At 46.8% G+C, this 21,644-nt stretch overlaps 1 protein-coding gene across 1 annotated transcript in view; it reads right to left on the bottom strand.

Moving 5' to 3' along the window:
* LOC118157106 (transitional endoplasmic reticulum ATPase) overlaps window positions 1–20,833 on the bottom strand; it is a 55,579-nt gene extending 34,746 nt beyond the window's left edge. Inside the window, exons 1-3 of the mRNA XM_035311345.1 lie at window positions 20,732–20,833; window positions 7,447–7,558; window positions 6,897–7,069 (exon numbers count right to left, since the gene is read on the bottom strand). Of these exons, the coding sequence (XP_035167236.1) occupies window positions 6,897–7,069; window positions 7,447–7,558; window positions 20,732–20,748 (302 nt within the window). The 5' untranslated portion in view covers window positions 20,749–20,833. The remainder of the gene's footprint in view (window positions 1–6,896; window positions 7,070–7,446; window positions 7,559–20,731) is intronic.
* Between the last annotated feature and the right edge of the window lie 811 nt (window positions 20,834–21,644).

The raw sequence follows: 21,644 nt of genomic DNA, 5'->3' as shown, positions 1-21,644 counted from the left end.
AGCCTTCCTACCCTCGAGCAGATCGACACACGCACCTAACTTGGTGTCGTCTGCAAACTTGCTGAGGGCGTACTCAATCCCCTCATCCAGATCATCGATGAAGATGTTAAAGAGGCCTGGTCCCAGTACCGAGCCCTGGGGGACTCCACTAGTGACCGGCCTCCAACTGGATTTGACTCCATTCACCACAACCCTCTGGGCCCGGCCATCCAGCCAGCTCTTAACCCAACAAAGTGTACGCCAGTCCAAGCCATGAGCAGCCAGTTTCCTGAGGAGAATGCTGTGGGGGACGGTGTCAAATGCCTTACTGAAGTCAAGGTAGACCACGTCCACAGCCTTTCCCTCATCCACTAAGCGTGTCACCTTGTCATAGAAGGAGATCAGGTTCGTCAGGCAGGACCTGCCCTTCATAAACCCATGCTGACTAGGCCTGATCGCCTGCTTGCCCTGCAACTGCCGCATGATGACACCCAAGATAATCTGCTCCATGAGCTTCCCTGGCACTGATGTTAAACTAACAGGCCTATAGTTCCCCGGGTCTACCCTCTGGCCCTTCTTGTAGATGGGCGTCACATTTGCTAGCCGCCAGTCAGCTGGGACCTCCCCCGATAGCCAGGACTGCCAATAAATGATGGAAAGCGGCTTGGCCAGCTCCTCCGCCAGTTCTCTCAGTACCCTCGGGTGGATCCCATCTGGCCCCATCGACTTGTGCACATCCAAATGCTGTAGCAGGTCGCCAACCATTTCCTCGTGGATTGTGGGGGCCACATTCTGCTCCCCATCCCCTTCCACCAGCTCAGGGTACTGGGCATCCAGAGAACAACTGGTTTTGCTGTTAAAGACTGAGGCAAAGAAGGCGTTAAGCACCTCAGCTTTTTCCTCATCTCTGGTTACTAACTTTCCCCCTGCATCCAGTAAAGGGTGGAGATTCTCCTTAGTCCTCCTTTTGGTACTGATGTATTTATAAAAACATTTTTTGTTGTCTTTAACAGCAGTGGCCAGATTGAGCTCCAGATGAGCTTTGGCCTTTCTGATTTTGTCCCTGCACCGCCTCGCAGCATCCTTGTAGTCCCCCTGAGTGGCCCGCCCTCTTTTCCAAAGATTATAAACCCTCTTTTTTCTCCTAAGCTCGAGCCACAGTTCTCTGCTCAGCCAGGCCGGTCTTCTTCCACGCCGGCTCATCTTTGGGCACATGGGGACAGACCGCTCCTCAGCCATTAAGATTTCTTTCTTGAAGAGCGCCCAGCCCTCCTGGGCTCCTCTGTCTTTCAGAACCGCCTCCCAAGGGACTCTGCCAACCAGTGTCTTGAACAGCTCAAAGTCAGCCCTCCGGAAGTCCAAGACAGCGGTCTTACTGATCCCCTTCCTGACTTCGCCAAGTATCGAGAACTCTACCATTTTGTAGTCACTCTGCCCAAGACAGCCCCCGACCAGCACGTCTCCCACCAGTCCTTCTCTGTTAGTGAACAGAAGGTCTAGCGGGGCACCTCCCCTGGTAGGCTCGCCAACCAGCTGAGTCAGGAAGTTCTCTTCGACGCTCTCCAGAAACCTCCTGGATTGCTTTCTCTGGGCTGTGTTGTGTTTCCAGGATATGTCTGGGAAGTTAAAGTCCCCCACAAGAACAAGCGCTGATGATTTCGCAACTTCTGCCAGCTGCCTGTAGAACTCCTCATCCGTCCCCTCATCCTGGTTTGGCGGTCTATAACAAACCCCCACCAGGATGCTTCCCTTGTTGGCCTTTCTGCTGATACAGTTCTGATCACAGAACTGTAGGGGTTGGAAGGGACCTCGAAAGATCATCGGGTCCAACCCCCCTGCCAAAGCAGGATCCTCAGAGCAGGCTGCCCAGGTAGGCTTCCAGATGGGCCTTGAATATCTCCAGAGAAGGAGACTCCACAACCTCCCTGGGCAGCCTGTTCCAGTGCTCCGTCACCCTCACCGTGAAGAAGTTCTTTTGCATGCCGGTGCGGAACTTCCTGTGCTCTATCTTGCGGCCATTGCCCCTTGTCCTATCCCCACAAACCACTGAGAAGAGGTTAGCTACATCCTTCTGTCTCCCACCCCTCAGATATTTGTACACATTGATAAGATCCCCTCTCAGTCTTCTCTTCTCCAGGCTAAACAGACCCAGGTCTCTCATCCTGTCCTCATAGGAAAGGTGCTCCAGGCCCCGTATCATCTTTGCGGCCCTCCGCTGGACTCTTTCCAGGAGATCCCTATCTTTTTTGTACCGGGGAGCCCAGAACTGGACACAGTACTCCAGGTGAGGCCTGACCAGGGCAGAGTAGAGGGGGAGGATCACCTCCCTTGACCTGCTGGCCACGCTCCTTTGAATGCACGCCAGGATCCCATTGGCCCTCTTGGCCACCAGGGCACACTGCTGGCTCATGGTCAACCTGTCGTCCACCAGGACCCCCAGGTCCTTCTCCTCAGAGCTCCTCTCCAGCAGGTCGTCCCCCAGCCTGTACTGATACTTCCTGTTGTTCCTTCCCAGGTGCAGGACTCTACACTTGCTCTTATTAAACCACATCTGGTTTCTTCCTGCCCAGCTCTCCAGCCGATCCAGGTCTCGCTGAATGGCAGCACAGTCTTCTGGCATGTCAGCCACTCCTCCCAGTTTTATGTCGTCAGCGTACTTGCTGAGGGCAGACACTATTCCCTCATCAAGGTCGTTGATGAAGATGTTGAACAGGACCAGGACCAGACCCAGCACCGACTCCTGGGGAACACCACTAGTCACAGGCCTCCAGCCAGACTCTGCACCGCTGATCACCACCCTCTGAGCTCGGCCAGTCAGACAGTTCTCAACCCACCTCACTGTCCACTCCTCTATCCCACACTTTCTCATCTTTGCTAGCAGGATGTCATGGGAGACAGTATCAAAAGCCTTGCTAAAGTCAAGGTAGATGACATCCACCGCTCTCCCCCATCTACCCAGCTGGTGATGCCATCATAGAAGGCAACGAGGTTGGTCAAGCACGACTTCCCCTTGGCGAATCCATGCTGACTACTCCTCATAACATTCTTCTCTTCCAATTGCTTGGAGATGGCATCCAGAACAAGCTGTTCCAACACCTTTCCAGGGACAGAGGTGAGACTGACTGGCCTGTAGTTTCCCGGATCCTCCTTCCTGCCCTTCTTGAAGACCGGAATGACATTGGCTGTCCTTCAGTCTTCAGGCACCTCACCCATTCTCCAGGACCTTTCAAAGATGATAGAGAGTGGTTCGGCAATCACATCTGCCAGCTCCCTTAGCACACAAGGATGCATCCTATCGGGACCCATGGATTTGTGCGCGTTGAGCCCACTCAGACGCTCCCGAACCACTCTCACATCCACCAGGGGGGAGCCCTCCATTTCCCAGACCCTTTGTCCTCTTGCCAGGGGCGAGGAGTCCCAGGGGAGTGTCCTTGAAGCAAAGACTGAAGCAAAGAAAGCATTCAGTACCTCTGCCTTCTCGGCATCTTCCATGACTAGTACCCCCCCTCGTTCAGCAAGGGACCCACATTATCCCTTGTCTTCCTCTTGCTGTTTACATACTTGAAAAAAACCTTCTTATTATCCTTTATCTCTTTGGCAAGCCTCATCTCTAGGTGGGCTTTAGCCTTCCTCGTTGCGTCCCTGCAGGCCCTGACAACATGTCTATAATCCTCCCAGAGGACAGGCCCTTTTTCCACATTTCATAGACCTTCCTCTTCCTTTTGATCCTATCAATGAGCTCCTTGCTCATCCACGCAGGTTTCCTGCCCCCCTTCCCCGATTTCCTATTATTCGGGATGCACCGATCCTGAGCATGGAAGAAGTGCTGCTTAAATGCTGCCCAGCTCTCACAAGCACCCTTGCCCTCAAGCAACCTAGCCCATGAGATGCTCCCAAGCAGGTCCTGGAAGAGGTTGAAATTGGCTCTTCGAAAGTCCAGAGTAGTAATCTTGCTTTTAGCCTTACTTCCTCTGCCTAGTTCCATCTGGAACTCCACCATCTCATGGTCAGTGCATCCCAGGCTGCCCCCAACCTTCACATCCCTAACAAGGCCATCCCTGTTGGTAAGGACAAGGTTCAGAAGCACCCCCTGCCTCGTCAGCTCCTCCACCACCTGCGTCAGAAAATTGTCCTCAACGCATTGTAGGAACCGTTTGGATTGTGTGTGCCTGGCCGGGTTGCTTACCCAACAGATGTCTGGGTAATTGAAGTCCCCCATGAGGACCAGCGCTCGTGATCGTGAGGCTACTAGCAGCTGCTTGTAGAAGGCCTCATCGACCTCCTCCTCCTGATCTGGTGACCTGTAGTAGACCCCCACCACTGTGTCCCCCATACCAGCCCACCCCTTAATTCTCACCCACAAGCTCTCCACTTGTCCTTCACCCTCCCCCAGGTGGAGCTGGCTACACTCTAATTGCTCCCTCACATAAAGGGCAACCCCACCCCCTCGCATCCCCAGCCTGTCTTTCCTAAAGAGGACATAGCCCTCCATGACAGCGTTCCAGTCATGTGAGCTGTCCCACCACATCTCTGTGATCACAATGAGATCGTGGCCCCGAGACCGATCTCAGAACTCAAGCTCATCCTGTTTATTTCCCATGCTCCGTGCATTGGTGTACAGGCACTTTAGGGAAGCAGCAGGTGCAGTTACCCCTGGGGGGATGCAAGAAGAAGAAACCAGACAGGGCATCAGGAATGCTACCTTCTCTGAGGAGCCCTCAGCCAGTCCTATGGGAGAGCTCAGAGGTTTTTCCCTGTCTTCAACAGTGACAGTAGTGACAACTTCCCCCAGCCCTTCTCTGTCACTTTTAGCACCCCTCCCTACCCCCGTCAAACCTAGTTTAAAGCCCTGGTAATCAGCCCAGAGAGCTTGCTCCCCAACACAGTTGCACCCCACTTGCTCAGTTGGTGTCTGTCCGCAGCCCACATACCCGGCCTCTCAAAGGAAGGCCCAAGATCAAAATACCCAAATCCCTGGTCCAGACACCACCCCCTCAGCCAGTCATTCACCTGTCCCGTTCTGCTCCTTCTATCTGCATCCCAGTCACCCAGCGGGAGGACAGAGAACACTACCTGCACCCCCGATCCCTTCAACAACCTCCCCAGTGATGCAAAGTCCTTTTTAATATTCCTCATTTTTCTAATAGCAGCTTCCCGGGATCCAACCTGAATGACTACAAGAGGATAGTAGTCCTCTGGTTTAATGAGCCGTGGCAGAGCCTTCCTAACGTCTCTGACACGTACCAATCAGTGGTAATTGGCTTGCAGCCAGGCATCCGTCAATCCCACTTTGTGGAGGTTGATATTTAGGTTAAAGTCCTAAGGCCCTTTCCCGCTTTTTAAATAAACACTACAGCTGTGACTTTACAGGGTAGGCAAACAGCCTACCATAGAAATAGCTGAGTATCGAGCTGTGGCTGAGAGGCAAAAAGCTCAAATGTGCTTCACCTGCTAAGAAAAGCCTACACTGAACTGCAACTGAGCATACTACTTTTTGTACGCTGCTTTGTGAGAGACTCTAACAGATTCATTTACCACATGCTTTACAGAGAGGATACAACAAAAGGGTAAAGGAAAACAGTTTACAGACCACAAGCAGGAAGTGATTATTAATGCATGAATCTGTATTTTGGCAGAGACCAGGCCACAGAAGGTAAGACAAGAAGTAATTAAAGATCAGCAAGAAAAACTTATGAGGGCAAGAGGTGTCAAAGTTCTCTGACCCTTGCAACAAAGCTAAGAACCTGTAATGCATCTGGAGGGCTGAGAACCGCTATAGACACAGTCCCAGCAGAAAAGGTGAGGGCAGAGGCTCAGTTGTCACACTAGAAAAGACTCCAACAGCAGCTCCCTATCAGTTTAAGTTAAGAATTCACCTTTACTTCACAGGGACTGGGTCAAAGCACTGTTCTGTTCCAACTCTGTTTAAAACTTGCATTTTCTAGTGATAGAGAGATGGGTGGTACAGCCTCACCCCTCTCCTCTACAAAGTTTGTATGAAACATATTTTACATTTACAGATTATTCCAGGTATTATTCCAGGAAGAAAAAATGCCAGAAACTAGGTTCCAATTTTCCCAGAACATGTAGGAGATTCCAGATTAGGAAGTTGCTCAGGAGGAGGAACTGTCAGCCTTCCCATACCCAAGCCTGCAAATTAGTATTTTTTTATTTCAGAAGTGCTAAGGCAGTTTCCCTCTACTCCTATCATAGAATGGAAACTGTTTTCTGTAACCTGTGATGTATTCTACATGATGTGTACTTCAAGTGTTGCACAACAAAATTCCTGCAACACTTTTAAAGCATTCCTAATTCTAAAATTACTTTTAATAACATGAACTGAAATATACATAACCTGACTATAAATTTCCTTTGGGGATTTTTAATCTTGGTATTTGACTGCTTCATGTCTTTGTCGTTCATTCCTAGAAAGCTTCAACTTCTGTATGCCACAGGAAAGCTTGGTGCTTGAGCTAGATACTGTGAGATCAATTATAATATTGTTTAATGCTTTCCCCTGTTAATGGCATAGAAATTAGAAATTTAGACAAGAAAAATTTGTGAATTCATCTGACAATGTAAAGTTGGGAAGAAAACTGACAGCAGTGGAATATTTAAACTATTCAATTTAATGACAGGACCTGGGCCCATTAAAGTGCTGAAGAGACTTTAAGAATCTTTAGCATCTTTCTTTAGTATTAACCCCAATATGTACACAGCCAGAAACACACCCAAAAGTTAACTGAGATCCCTGATGTAAGCCATGCACTTGAAAATGTTTCTGAGGTCGCCTCTGGAAGATGTAAGAATACTTCCTGCAGATCCTGTCTCTGCTACTGACTGAATGAATTCAGGGCCAGTGCACAAGTTATTTGGACAACTCAGGGACACACAACAGTCAGCAAAGCAGTCCCCACCTGATCACATCACCCAGGCGCACTCTCAGGTTGTTGCGAACAACCCTGTTCATGCGAATCTTCTCATCTGAGCAGGTATCATCTGACAGAACAATGCAGACTGCTTCTCTCCTCTTCTTTCCTTTTAGCAGAACAGTATCTCCTCTGAACAGCTGCAATTCATCCATTTTTGCCTGCAAACAGGAACAACATTAGAGCAAGCTTTTGACAAAACAAGAATTCAAGCTTGTGAAGGAGAGTTACTTGACTTTGGAGAATTATGTGTTGGAAGACATGAACTAAATCCACAAAGACATGGGATCCCACTACCCTGGTCATGAGCTAATCCTGACTAAGGGCTTAAGCCTTGACAGAATCTTAAAAGTTCAGCATCAAAATATGTTTTAGCATGGAAGAGTGCTCAAAAACAAGACAACCCACCTCCCTCACCTGTAACAGCTGCAGCTTTATACAAATAGATTCACATCACAAAGTTATATTTCAAGTTAACATACAGCAACAGCTTACGTATTACCCAGATGATATGCATTGATTTTCACCGATGACACACCTGGGACAGTGACACAACACTGTTGTCTTCATTGATGGCTTCATCAACAATTAACCGATTGGGCCTGTTCTTCTGCTTCAGAATAGCAGTTGATAAGTCATCTGCTTTAGAACTGGGAAAGAAAACACAAGTTATGAGTCTAAGCAATATCACTCCTCCCTCTCCAGCTCCCCCCCCGCTTTGGTGTCCTTTAACTATAGGTTTTTGTTGTCATGTCTTTTAAAAACCATACTTGTTTGTAAGACAAAAGAGAATCTTCTTCCTAGGCACCCACTCCAGGTGTTCAAACCAGAATGCTTTCTGTGAGCAAATATTAACTACCTGACCAGCCTCAAATGGAAATAGCTGTGAAGCTATCTGTGTAAAGAAGTGGTCAGTGAGATGTTGCTGACTGTAAGATGTTTCGCCTAAAAGAATTAGTCAGACTCATCTGCAATCACATGTAACCACTGCAACCGAAACAAAAGTTTAAGTCTATTTGGTGACAAATCCCAGATAAACAGGGGAATTAAAGCACAGTCTTGCAGCTCCCCCTGGGAGCTGCAAGCTCCCAGGGGGACAGGAAGAGCTGTAAGAGTTTAGCCTGTCAAGGGCTATTAGTTAAACCCAGCAAGCCAGTAGAAATATCCAAGTGCTCATTAAAAACGTGATATATATATATATTTAAGGATATAAACACCTATCTGCAACATCTTCATAAGAGTCACAGCAGCTCTAGCCCACTACACCACAAGAATTATCACAGAATCACAGAATAGTCTAGGTTGGAAGAGACCTCCAAGATCACCGAGTCCAACCTCTGACCTAACACTAACAGTCCCCACTAAACCATATCCCTGAGCTCTACATCTAAACGTCTTTTAAAGACCTCCAGGGATGGTGACTCAACCACTTCCCTGGGCAGCCTATTCCAGTGACTAACAACCCGTTCAGTAAAGAAGTTCTTCCTCATATCCAACCTAAACCTCCCCTGGCGCAACTTTAGCCCATTCCCCCTCATCCTGTCACCAGGCACGTGGGAGAATAGACCAACCGCCACCTCGCTACAGCCTCCTTTCAGGTACCTGTAGAGTGCGATAAGGTCACCCCTGAGCCTCCTCTTCTCCAGGCTAAACAGTCCCAGCTCCCTCAGCCGCTCCTCGTAAGACTTGTTCTCCAGGCCCCTCACCAGCTTCGTAGCCCTTCTCTGGACTCGCTCAAGCACCTCCATGTCCTTCTTGTAGCGAGGGGCCCAAAACTGAACGCAGTACTCGAGGTGCGGCCTCACCAGAGCTGAGTACAGGGGGACAATCACTTCCCTGGACCTGCTGGCCACGCTGTTTCTGATACAAGCCAGGATGCTGCTGGCCTTCTTGGCCACCTGAGCACACTGCTGGCTCATATTCAGCCGACTGTCAACCAATACTCCCAGGTCCTTCTCTGCCAGGCAGCTTTCTAACCACACATCTCCCAGCCTGTAGCTCTGTTTGGGGTTGTTGTGCCCCAGGTGCAGGACCCGGCACTTGGCCTTGTTAAACTTCATACAGTTGGCCTCGGCCCATCGGTCCAGCCTATCCAGATCCTCCTGCAGAGCCTTCCTACCCTTGAGCAGATCGACACACGCACCTAACTTGGTGTCGTCTGCAAACTTGCTGAGGGTGCACTCAATCCCCTCGTCCAGATCATCGATGAAGATGTTAAAGAGGCCTGGCCCCAGTACCGAGCCCTGGGGGACTCCACTAGTGACCGGCCTCCAACTGGATTTGACTCCATTCACCACAACTCTCTGGGCCCGGCCATCCAGCCAGCTCTTAACCCAACAAAGTGTACGCCAGTCCAAGCCAAGAGCAGCCAGTTTCCTGAGGAGAATGCTGTGGGGGACGGTGTCAAATGCCTTACTGAAGTCAAGGTAGACCACGTCCACAGCCTTTCCCTCATCCACTAAGCGTGTCACCTTGTCATAGAAGGAGATCAGGTTCGTCAGGCAGGACCTGCCCTTCATAAACCCATGCTGACTAGGCCTGATCGCCTGCTTGCCCTAGGCGATCAGACCTGTTATAACAGATAACTCGTTTGTCTTGACAAAAATCAAGCAAAACAAACAGCAAGGAAAGGGAAGAAAGGCAGATTAAATCACTTCCTTCAAAATCTAATACAGCAAATTATTCATTTCATAAAAACAAACAAACAAACAAACAAACTGTACTGGGTCTGGCTGGGATGTTAACTTTCCCTGCAGCAGCCCATACAGTGCTGCGCTCTGCACTTGTAGCTAGAACAGCAGTGGTATCACACTGGTGTTGTGTCTGCTGCTGAGAAGTGCTGGCACAGCATCAGGACTCTCTCTAACCCTCCTAGGGGGTGGGCAAAAAGTGAGAAAGAAACATCAGCAGGGCAGCTGACCTAACCCAACCAAAGGGATATTCCATACCATATGATGTCACACTCAGCAATAAAAGGTGGGAAAAGGAAGAAGAGGGGAGGGGTGGGCTCTCGTTGCGAAAACGTCTGTCCTCCTCCCGAACACCGGCTACGTGCGTTGAGGCCCTGCTTCAAGGACGTGGTCAAGCATCGCTCATTTGTGGGAAGTAGAGAGTAATTTCTTTCCTCTGCACTTCCACATAGCCTTTACTTGTTTTGTTTAGTTATTCCCTTTCCCCCCTCCCTCTTCCCCTTTCCCTTTTTTTCCCTTTAGTTGAGTTGTTTAATTAATAATAAGCATTCCTTAATAATAAATATATATATTTTTTTTTTTTCTCTTTAATTAAATCATCCTTATCTCAACCCGTGAGTTGTTCTTTCCTTTACTTCTTCCCCTCCTCATCTGAGGAGGGGGAGTGAGAGAGCGGTTGTGGTGTTCAACTGCCTAGCACAGTAAAACCACCACACAAACAAAAAAAAAACACCATGAATTTGAACCAAGAAGATCTTGGAAGTTGTACATTAGCCAATCAAAACAGCAAGAGACCGTTGGAACTTCCCTTGATAGGCATGACTACTTTTTCAAAGTAGTTCAGAAGTGCCATAGGTCATAACAGAAAGTGATGCAGACTTGTGCTTGACCTAACAAGACAAAACAAACAAGTAAAGAATACCTGTCTTTGTCCTAAGTGAGCAGCAAGCACCAGCAGAGAGCAGGAAGCTCTGAGGACAGCCGTGCTGGCTGCACCCTCTGGCTCTGTTTAGCTCTTTGAGAGACAAAATAACCAGAAGAAATCAAACCCTGAGTGAAAGTGGCAGAGCAAGCAGCTACACAGCATGAACGCAGCACGTTGCAGCAGAGCTTTGCTTAGTGTGTTCACTGCATCTTTAGGGGTATATCATAGGTGTGACATACCTCTAGCATGACATTACCTGAGGTACCCCTCACACCCTCAAGACAGAAGTGTTTCCAAGACAGACTGTGCAGTATTGGCTCCTCTCTGAGGCTTCAAAAGAACAGGGGAACAATACAAGCCTATGAGAGCAGCCAGCTTGTTTCCAAAAGGTTTTCAAGCTTTGCATAAGCTCTAGTAGCGTAGGAAACATTGCAAATGAGGGCAACATTATTTTAAGCAAACAAAACAAGGAGTTGTAAAACATGTCTTTCCAGGACTGCCAACACTGGCCAAGTTGCCTTTTTTCACTTTCTTCATTAAGAGTGCAATAGGTAAGAAATTAACATCTTCAATGAACATGAAGTGTTACAGACCCACTCGCAAAATCTAAAGAGAGAGAATGAAGTCTGCTGGACACATCCAGGAAGAAGCTCACAAATTCCATCTTCAAGCTAAAACATGGTCCTAGGAGAGTCCTAAAAGGGCTTGGATTTCCAGGAAAAACTAACAGAGCACTAAGAAAACTAAAACAAATAAAGTGTCAGGTCAGATAGCATCTTGTAGTTAAAACAGCAGACAGAAATCACAAACTACTTGTAAGGACCTTGCATCAGCTCCTGGACACTGGAAATTAATTTAGCAGGTACATTTAAAAACTTGAACAAGGGGACACTAGCAAGTAACAATACTCCTATTTAGTTCAAAGACTGAATGAAATTCATACCCGTCCACACATGAGGTGTGGATCCAAAGAGCTTCTGATAAGAAACCATTGCCAGAGTTTGGCTGCATAAACTGACACTGAAAGTGAGTAGCTCTCCCTCAGTACACAGAGATTGCAATGCAGCCTAAAAAATTGGCTGGGACTCCAGAGAAAAATAAATGGAAGAGGAATTTGGGCAACAAGATATTTTTTTTTTGACCAAAGCTTTCAATAAAGCAAAAGCTGCATAAGAATTGGAGGGGGAAAAAAAAAGTTCAGCAATCTTCCAGTACACAGCAAGAGGTACAATTAGTTCTGCTGAACATGAAAACAAAATTTTAGTACTGAAGTACTGAATCTGCAGTTCCCTAAGTAATAAGTAAGGGCTGGATTAATGCTATCTGTACATTACTGCACTTAAAGCCATCGAAAAACTTGGAGGCATTAAGAAAGGAATAAAGGTATCCAGGAAACAGCACACATGTCTAAATGCTTGGGCTCAGCTTCAGTTCTCTGACCTAAGAGTCGTGCAGACAAAGAACCAAAGGTGTTAAGAAATTACATGACAGCTACACAGGCAAGTGATGTTGTTTCTCCTACAGACAAGTGTAAGGACTTTGACAGTCTTCCTGGAGCAGCTGAGAACACTACCATCACCAATTGCCCTTGTTGCATCTCTCCTGGGCATTCCTCATGCGATATCTGAAATGACAGAGCAAAATATGTCTTCATCCCTCAACCACACTCAGACAGCATCTATGCAGCAGGGAAGGAGAGCCTGAATTAAAAATACTAACCTAGAAAGCCTAAAGCATGGGTTGTGATCCTCTGGTAAACTGGCAAACTTCAGTGAGGGACCAAGGCAGTGTGAGTTGTGTTTTTGCAGTAGAGAACTAGTTTTCTGTATTCCAAGGTAGTTGTGTAGTCATAACAAGGAGAAATGCTAAGTAGATAAATGGACAGTAGAAGGCCTCACTGTTCCAAAATAAGGTGGAAGCTTGAGAAAAACAGGATGAGCAGTGTGAGAACAGTAAAACAAAGATCACAAGTTCTCAAAACATAAGAAAGGGAAAAAAAAGGTAAAAATGAGAAATTAAAGGGTTGAAGAAAAAAATTGTACATATATGGTATAGAGGAGCGTCGAGTAGCTTGTGAACCTGTAGTAGTCAGCCAATGAGGAAACAGGGGAGGTGATCAGGTGTCGGGTAATAGGGAATAAAAGGTTATGATTTGTTTACTAAAATGCGTTCCTGATTGACAGGATACCCACCATTGCAATTGCGAATAAAATAGCTTCACAGAAGATCCTGTCTGAAGAAAATTATTGAGATTTTTCTCACAGCAGACAGCTAACCTAAGTAATTTTTAAAGCTCCCCAATGAGTTTTCTGTCAGAAACTGCAGCTTCTTCAGATCACCTCCCCAACTCCTCCCTTGTGTCAGCTTCCTCACACACTTTTCTTCTCCCTCACTTCTTTCACTGACTCAACAAAGAGACAAACTGAACACAAAACATTGTTTAGAGCTGCTTGGGGATTAAAAGGAAATTCAAAACTTGCCCCTAGACAGAGGGCAGGAGTAAGGACATAATCCTCTGAACAGCTAAGGGGCAAACTTGTACATAAAGCACAAGACATCAGTAAAATTGAAGCAAACACGTACTAGCCCTGAAGCCTTAGTCCTCTTTTCTTTCAGCAAAGCAGCCCAACAGACCCATTTAATACTGGGAAGGGGAGGGGGCCACTTTAACAACTTTTAACATCTCAATGTTTTTTTGCGTCAGAGCACCCCTTGTTCAGCAGACAGTAATGCCCAAAGGCTATGCGTTACAGCAGACTAATATGAAGAGAGGGCAGAAGATAATTACTGTTAAATGTTGCTAATACGCTCGGTTATACAAGGAATGCAAATATCTGTGGTACCTGTTGACCCAGAACCAGGGTAAGGGAAAAAAAAAAAAGAAATGGGGGATTGTGAAATGTGCTTATTTGATTCGTGTCAGTATGGAACAATGCTAGGGCCGCATGATGAAATATAAGCTCCTATTTAAGAAAAACAGAGTGATTAGTGTACATAGTTCTTGTATCATGCAAAGGAAGGCTCCAGCAATTTGTGTAAATAGAGGGTTTGAAGGGCGAACATTGAGACTCTAGTCTGGGAGATAAGAGGACCAAGGAGTTTTTTTTAGGAAACTGCAGACTTTTGCATGGGACGCTGCCCAAGCCTCTGATAACCAGCAAAGAGATCCACCAAATAAGGAGAAAGGGGGAGTTGAAGGACGACCGAAGGACAAAGCCTGGGAGGAAGACTACGAGCCTTCAGCACAAGAGACCCCCAGAAAGACCACCAGAGACTGATACGCATGCGTCCAGAGAGGGTTTGGATTCCGGGAACTAATTATAATAACCCTGCCTTTTCTAGGAGTAGTGATGAATATGTATTAGTCTAGGAGCATAAAAATCAGACACCTGATGTAACAGGTGTGCGTCCTGGTAGAGCAGAGACTCCCGGTGCACCCAGCGCTGTTTGCTTGCCTCTATTCGCTTAATAAATCACAAAAATCCTATTTGGAACTCAATCATTTATCACAATTACTGATGAGAAAATTACTGATTTTAAATCAATGTCCTCATGAACCTTCTTTTGAGACAAACCCGTCAGTAGTTTCTTACAACCCTGACCCTGGAACATCCATGTTACAGATTGAACTGCCTTCCCCAGGTAGGTATTATAAATCCATAATGCATTTTATCCGTTAAAGCAAACGGCTGACGTTTCTGATGACTGCAGCCACATACTGGAACAGCACAGGGAAACCAAGCAGTGAGTTCATCCCCATACCTGACATGCCAAGTTCTTAAATGCTGTACCAGGCAGGTATGCACATAAAAATGAGAATCTCTTCAGAAACCACGCTCTGGTGGCTCTTGCAGTGAGACAGGGAACAAGATGAAGGATGGTGATTCCTAGGTCTTAGCTAGCACAATTGTATGTTAACAACCCAAAGATAAGGGAACAAAAGACTGTATGCATAGATAATGGAACCAGCAAGAACTGGCTTCACTGCTGCAGTCTGTCAAAGACAGGAAAGGCCAGAAGATTAGCAGCGAAGACTTCTGGCCTTCATCAAAAGGCCAACAGAGTACGCCAGACAACCACCCAAGGACTCCATGGGAATAGGGGCGGGAACCTGCGTTGATGATTCTTCAGAGACCTGATGAATATGCAAGAGACTTATGGGAAATGAAATGAATATGTATTTGTCCCACTGATATAAGCACACTGCCAGTAACCGTTGGTGTGTGTGTGTTAGGCAATGATCCCACACACACCTGGCACCGTAATAAAGAATATCTGCTTAATAACTTTGGTTATTGAGTTTTCACTGTGTCAGTTTGGCGACCCAGATGGGACACTCTCTGGCTGCGGGAGACGCTGAGATGCAGGACTCTCTAGGCGCGCCCCAGGAGATTCTTGGAGGGACTCCTCGCCTCAGCTGGCTCACTGCAGGGACAGACAAGGACCATCTTTTGCAAAGGTATTCTTTTTGGAATTTTGTTTGGTTGGTAAACTGTTGTTTTGGAAGGTACCTGTAAAGCATAGAAGACGTTCTACGTTGGGTGCCGTACTACTAGTCACTGGGTATCCATGTGATTTAGTCAGTACTTTCTTTTCATTTTGGATTTGTTCTGGCACTTTGACTCTGGATGTGTTCTTGACATTGAATAACGGAAAATGCTTAATGGATCATGATTTATACTGGGAAATTTGTTGCAACAAGTGATACTATTTGTAGTAGTGATTGCTGTTCTGTGTTGTTGAGTGAAAGGTGTAAGGAGCCTCTTTGTGTGATTGCGTGATTGTGCTGTGTGAGTGAGATGCAGCATCGCTGCAAAACGAGTGCGGAATTCCAATCTGCAGTTCCACTATTCCGCGAGGAATACGGTCGGAGATGGACAAAGTGTAAGAGATTGAGAAAAGGCATCACAATGGGAAGAATCTCAAGTACTACTGATAAAAAGACCTGTCTGGGTTGTATCTTGGCCCACTGGAAGGACATTGGTGAGCCACCTGGAAGAAATGTTAATTGCAAGACCTTAATTAAGTATTGTAACCAATGGTGGACTTAATGGGGAGAAAAAACAAACAAACAAAAAAAAAAACATAGGATCCAGACTAGGGAGACATTGGTCTAATGTTGGGGGAAATGATGGAAACAGAAAAGCAGTTAACTCTTAAAACAACCTGAGTTCAATGGGACCGCTCAGGGAACTGCAGACGATTGCATTCCCCTGACCGACCCCCCCAACTGAGACCCTAATCACCCCGGAAATTATGAATGGCTATGTAAATACCAAAATCTGACTAAATTGGGAATTGAGAACCGGTTCCGAAAGCTATAAATCATTCAACCCTGTATAGTATCCAACAAGGTCTGAAAGAAACCCCTACAGAATTTCTGGACCAACTCTGAAATGCAATAAATAATAATAATAATAACAATAATAATAATACAATAAAACCAATTTGAACCTGGCTTCAGAAAACAGAGGCAATTGGCTAGCCTCTTTCTAGGGCAATCGGCCCCTGATAATAGAAAGAAATTACAGAAATTGGAGGGACAAGACTTGGAAGACCCAGAAAGGTTACTGAATGCAGCGTGGAAAGTATTTAGAAATAGGGAAGATGCAAAGGACAGAAGTTATCTGAGGTGATAGCCACAGCAAACAGTGGCTGCACTAGAACAGAAAGAGAGGAGGGGGGCAAAGGGGGAACTGAAAAAGATAAAGAAAGGACTTTAGGAGGGTTTAGAGGAACATTAGGACAGAACCAGTGTGCGTACTGCAAGAAGGAAGGACACTGGAAGAAAAAAAAAAAAAAAAAAAAAAAAAAGAGGATTGCCTTAGGTTGCAGGATAAACTTGCAACAGTCAGAGCAGGAATGACAGGAACATGGGGCATCTACCCTAGCAGGTCCACTGGTTGAAATAAAGCTAGGGAACAAAGAGAGAGGCTTGGATTTTTTGTTGTTGTTGGTGGTGGTTACAGGAGCTTCTTTGTGTTAATTCAAAAAATGATTCTGGAAACGTGATGAGTCTGTAAGTATGATAGGAGCAACTGGCCAACAGGAAAAGGATTTTTTTTTCCAATGCTTGAAATTTAAATTGGGAAAAGTGATTGGAATACATCAATTTTTATACTTACCCAATTCACCAAGGCCCTTATTGGGAAGGGACTTGCTGGGAGAAAAAAAAATAAAAAAATAAAAAAAAATATTTTGAACAAGGGAAAATGAAAATAAAAGTAACATATTAAACTCTTAAGTCTATTCCTAGCAAGTCCAGAGAAAGTTTCAGATAGGACTCCCGAAATGGATGTAATTACGAACCAAGTGTATCTGGGAGTTTGGGCTACAGGAATACCTGGGGGAGCAAAGAATGGAGTACCTGGGGAAAAAAAATAATGACTTAAAGGAAAACTCTCCCAAGGTATGCCAAAAGCAATACCCACTAAAGGTGGAAGACAGAAGGGGAATGGAAGGAATAATCAATAACTTTCTTAAATATGAACTATTAGTAGAATGTGAGTCAGAATATAACACTCCATATAGGCCCAGTTAGAAAGGCAGATGGAACCTATTGTATAGTTCAGGATTTAAGGGCCATCAATAGGATCATAAAAGATTTATACCCTGGAGTAGCCAACCCCTATAACATTTTGACAAAATTAGAAAACAGTCAAGTTTGGTTCACGGTACTATATTTAAAGGGTGCCTTTTTCTGCCTGCCCGTGGCAAATGAAAAACAGAAACTCTTTGCCTTTGAATGGGAAAATCCTAATAGCGGATGGAAAACTCAGATTACTTGGACAGTGTTACCACAGGGGCTCAAAAATAGCCCTACCATATTCGGGAAACAACTAGCCTGTGATCTTGAAGCTTGGAAAACCCCTTCGGGAAAAGGGGACACTGCTGCAATACATAGATGAGCTGTTGATAGCTACCGAAGAAGAAAAGGACTGTGTAGAATGGACCATAGTTTATTGATTTTTTCAGCACTAATACTGTGAACCCAGCCTCTTTTCTCAGTAACAGAGTTTCCAGATCACCCATTCATGATTGCATCAAGACCATGAACACGGTATACTCCAGCTGACCAGACTTCTAGGAAACACCCCTAGAAGATGCAGAGGATTGGTACATAGATGGCAGCAGCTTAATCTGCCAAGGACGTCGCCTCACAGGATATGCAGTAACAAACATCACCTCAAAAGGTGGAAATCATTGCCTTGGTAAGAGCTCTTGAGCTGGCAAAAGGGAAAAGAATTAACATTTGGACAGATTTGAAATATGCCTTTGGTGTGGTACATGCACATGGGGAGAGGAGTCTTCTGCATGTTTAATTGAGGATTGATAAGAGATACTGAAGTTACTCCAAGTGGTGTACCTTCCTACTAAAGTTGCCATTATGCGCTGTAAAGGATATCAAACGGGATACTGATATTGGAAGAGGATTGGCTGACGCAGAAGCCAAAGGGGAGGCAGAACGGGCATCTGAGAGTCAAATTTTGGCACTAGTACAAGGAACAGAAAACCAGGCATTAACAAAAGCCTTAGAAAATGAAGTAGAATATTCTAAGATCGATAAGCAATTAATTGAAGATGTAAACAGAAAGTGTTACCTACAGGTTTAACACAAATGATGGGAGAATTGTGATACCATATTATATTGGATGGTAATTGGAGAACATAATAAAGCATGCTGGGGAGCTGAAGTATTATAACAGTTTTAAGTAGAAAATGGATAGGACCTAATTTGTACACCATTGTCAGACAGGTATTGAAACAATGCTCCATATGTCTTATATGTCATATGTCATAAAAATAGCCCACAGATGGGAATCAACCCCCAAATGGGAACAATAGGGAAGGGAAATGTTCCTGGGAAACAGTGGCAAACTATTTTTTTCAAACTCCCAAGAAAAGGGGGGTTTAGACGCCTATTGGTACTAACAGCCACCTTTTCCAGATGGCCAGAAGCATTCCCGTGTAGAATTAACAAAGCCAGAGAAGTGTCCAAAGTATTGTTGAATGAAATGACACCGAGATTTGGTGTACCCTCAGTAATGTCATCTGACAGGGGCCACACTTCACTGCAGAACTGACCCAATAAGTCAAAGTGTTGATTGGCAACAACACACTCTGTATAGGCCACAGGCAAATGGCCAAGTGGAAAAAAAATATTTTGATAAAAGAACAGATTGCTAAAATCTATCAAGAAACTGATATGCATGGGTAAAACTAAGCCCCCTCTGATATATTGTATGGCCGGCCTTACCAAATACCATACAAAGGAGATCTGACACAAGTAGGAAACCAATATTTGCAATGACATATAGTTTTGGGCAAGCAACTAGAACAAATCAATAAGAACGTTTTAGGCACTAGAACTTTTATTAGCCTCCCAAGGGGAAGTATGCACTTTAATAAATATTAATTGCTGTATGTATGTAAATGAGGCAGGACGAATTGAGACTGATCTCAAAAATATTTGGGAAAAGACCAAGATCTTACATAAGGTAGCTCAAGGTGACACCTCGTGGGTTTGAGAATTATGGAACAAACTGATCTCTTGGTTGCCCAACTTTTCTTGGCTTAATCAATTGTTTATAGGAATATTGATCATGCTTTTACTAGCATTCTTAACCTGTGCATTGGTACAGTGTGCATTTTGGTGCTGTATGAAAGGACTAGATGATTATGAAACCTGGAAGTGTAACCGAATCAAGCACCAAGTAGAAACCAGTTAGAATTTTATGAAAACTTTGAATCAAGAAGGAGTGTTATAAGCAAAAGAATTTGCTTAGGATAAAGAAAAGAGGGGACTTGAGACAGGGAACAAGATGAAGGATGGTGATTCCTAGGTCTTAGCTAGCACAATTGTATGTTAACAACCCAAAGATAAGGGAACAAAAGACTGTATGCATAGATAATGGAACCAGCAAGAACTGGCTTCACTGCTGCAGTCTGTCAAAGACAGGAAAGGCCAGAAGATTAGCAGCGAAGACTTCTGGCCTTCATCAAAAGGCCAACAGAGTACGCCAGACAACCACCCAAGGACTCCATGGGAATAGGGGCGGGAACCTGCGTTGATGATTCTTCAGAGACCTGATGAATATGCAAGAGACTTATGGGAAATGAAATGAATATGTATTTGTCCCACTGATATAAGCACACTGCCAGTAACCGTTGGTGTGTGTGTGTTAGGCAATGATCCCACACACACCTGGCACCGTAATAAAGAATATCTGCTTAATAACTTTGGTTATTGAGTTTTCACTGCATCAGCAGTGCTAAAGCTCAGCTCAGCAAGATGGTCGCCAACAACACCACACCCAAAATTGCAGTTAAGACACAACTCTTTCTTGTCCAGTTCCAGAGTAACTTTTGTCGATTCCTATGTGGTGGTGACAACTTCGCGAAAGTGGACCTTCTTTTAAAGGCACCATTCAGTTCAGCCAGCTGCAAAATAGGATTTTTAGCCTATCGCTTCCATCACAAGCTCTACCATGGTCACTGAATTCTTGGCACGTCTTGGTAAGACCAAGCGGGTCTGAATTTCAGGAGTTGCAAAAGAAAAGGACAACGTAAACAACAGGCACTAAGGGGATGAGGGGTGCCTCTGGGAAGGTGAACAGGTCATTGAGGCATTGCCGGATTTGTGAAATTCTCTTCAGGTGCTATTTTTAACACTTCTCAGAGCCCAACGCGCATGGGACAGGAGTGGGTTGATTACTGTCACTCAGCTCAGTGCTGAGGAGTGTTAAAGCCGATCTCGGGCCTGGAAGCAAAGCCAGGCCGAGGGGCAGGAGCCGCCAGCACGGGGCACCCCGCTTCGGCCCGGTTACAATATGTCTGCTTCCCCAGTGCCTGGTCCCTCACCGGCCAGGGGTACAGCGGGCCGGGGCCGCGCCGGGCCGAGCGGCCCCGGGCCTGGGGGGAGGCCCCAGCCTCGGCACCCCCCCGAGTGACTCGACACTTCCCGGCTGGGGGGTGAGGAAGACGCGCGCGGGGGCCCCCTGCGGGCACGCGCCCGGCCGGGAGCACGCGGGAAGCGGCCCCTCCCCCTACTGCCCAGCCCCGCCTCCTCGGGGCCTGCATGACACAGCGGGATCGGGCAGCGGGGACGCCGCCGCCGGGCCCCTCCGGCCGGGCACGGCGCCATCACCGAGCTTCGGAAGGGGAGGCCAAGCCGCGCACCTCAGGTCTAGGCCGCGGTCCGCACTTACTCGGATCCCGAGGCCATGGCGCTGAGGGGGAAGGGGCGAGGGGGTCCTCGGAGCGGGGCGGCGGCGGGCGGAGGCTGCCGGGGCGGACGGCGGCGGCAGGCGACGGCAGGCGGCGGCGGCTCTCGGGGTGCTCGGCGCTGCCTCAGCCTCAGAGCCGACTCATCGGAAGGGGGAGCTCCGCCCCGCGCCGCTTCGCACCGCCTCGCCCGCCTAGCAACAGCGCGCGTTGGCCAATCGGAAATACCGCCCGGCGGAGGCTCAACCAATGGAAAAGGGAAAAAATAGGGCGCTCGCCTCCTCTGCTCGGCCCCTCTCCTTTTTCCCCTCCCAATCGACACGAGCCAAGCGCGACGGCCGTCAGCCAATCGTAGTACTTCCACTTTCATAGCTAATCTACCTGGCAATGCGAGCCGGGCGACCAATGGTAAAATTTCACCAATAGGAAAATAGAGGTGGAAGGCCCATCCCGCCAGCGACCAATAGAAGGCGCGGGAGGCGGCTGACTGACAACTCGGGCAGCGGCACTGGTGCGCTGAGCGCGCCCAGGTTCCCCAACAGGGAGGGGCTAAGTCAGTCCCAGCCCTTCGCTTGGCCCCACAGGCAGGTTTAGAGTAGGTCTTCCCTACTCTAGGGAAAGAGTCCCTCCCTCTACTTTAAAGGTAGGTTTTGGGGGGTTCTGTGGAGGGTGAGATCCCTCGAGTTGCCTCAGAGAACACCAGGCACTGCTGACGTTTGTTGCTGGCCAGCCCCCCACCAACAGCGCCCTTGGTTTCCTGCAGGTGCTTCTGAATAAATTAATTACCTGGTGCTGGTATTTAATTCCTGCCTGCCCTCTCCCTCTCCCTCTCTGTCTCTCTCTCTCTCTTTCTCTCTCTCTCTCTCTCTCTCTCTCTCTCTCTCTCTCTCTCTCTCT

The sequence above is a fragment of the Oxyura jamaicensis genome, assembly GCF_011077185.1.
Source record: "Oxyura jamaicensis isolate SHBP4307 breed ruddy duck chromosome 3 unlocalized genomic scaffold, BPBGC_Ojam_1.0 oxy39_random_OJ72175, whole genome shotgun sequence".
NCBI classification, from domain to species: Eukaryota; Metazoa; Chordata; class Aves; order Anseriformes; family Anatidae; genus Oxyura; species Oxyura jamaicensis.
Note: the sequence above shows the minus strand (reverse complement) of the source record. Positions and strands in the feature narration are given on the sequence as shown.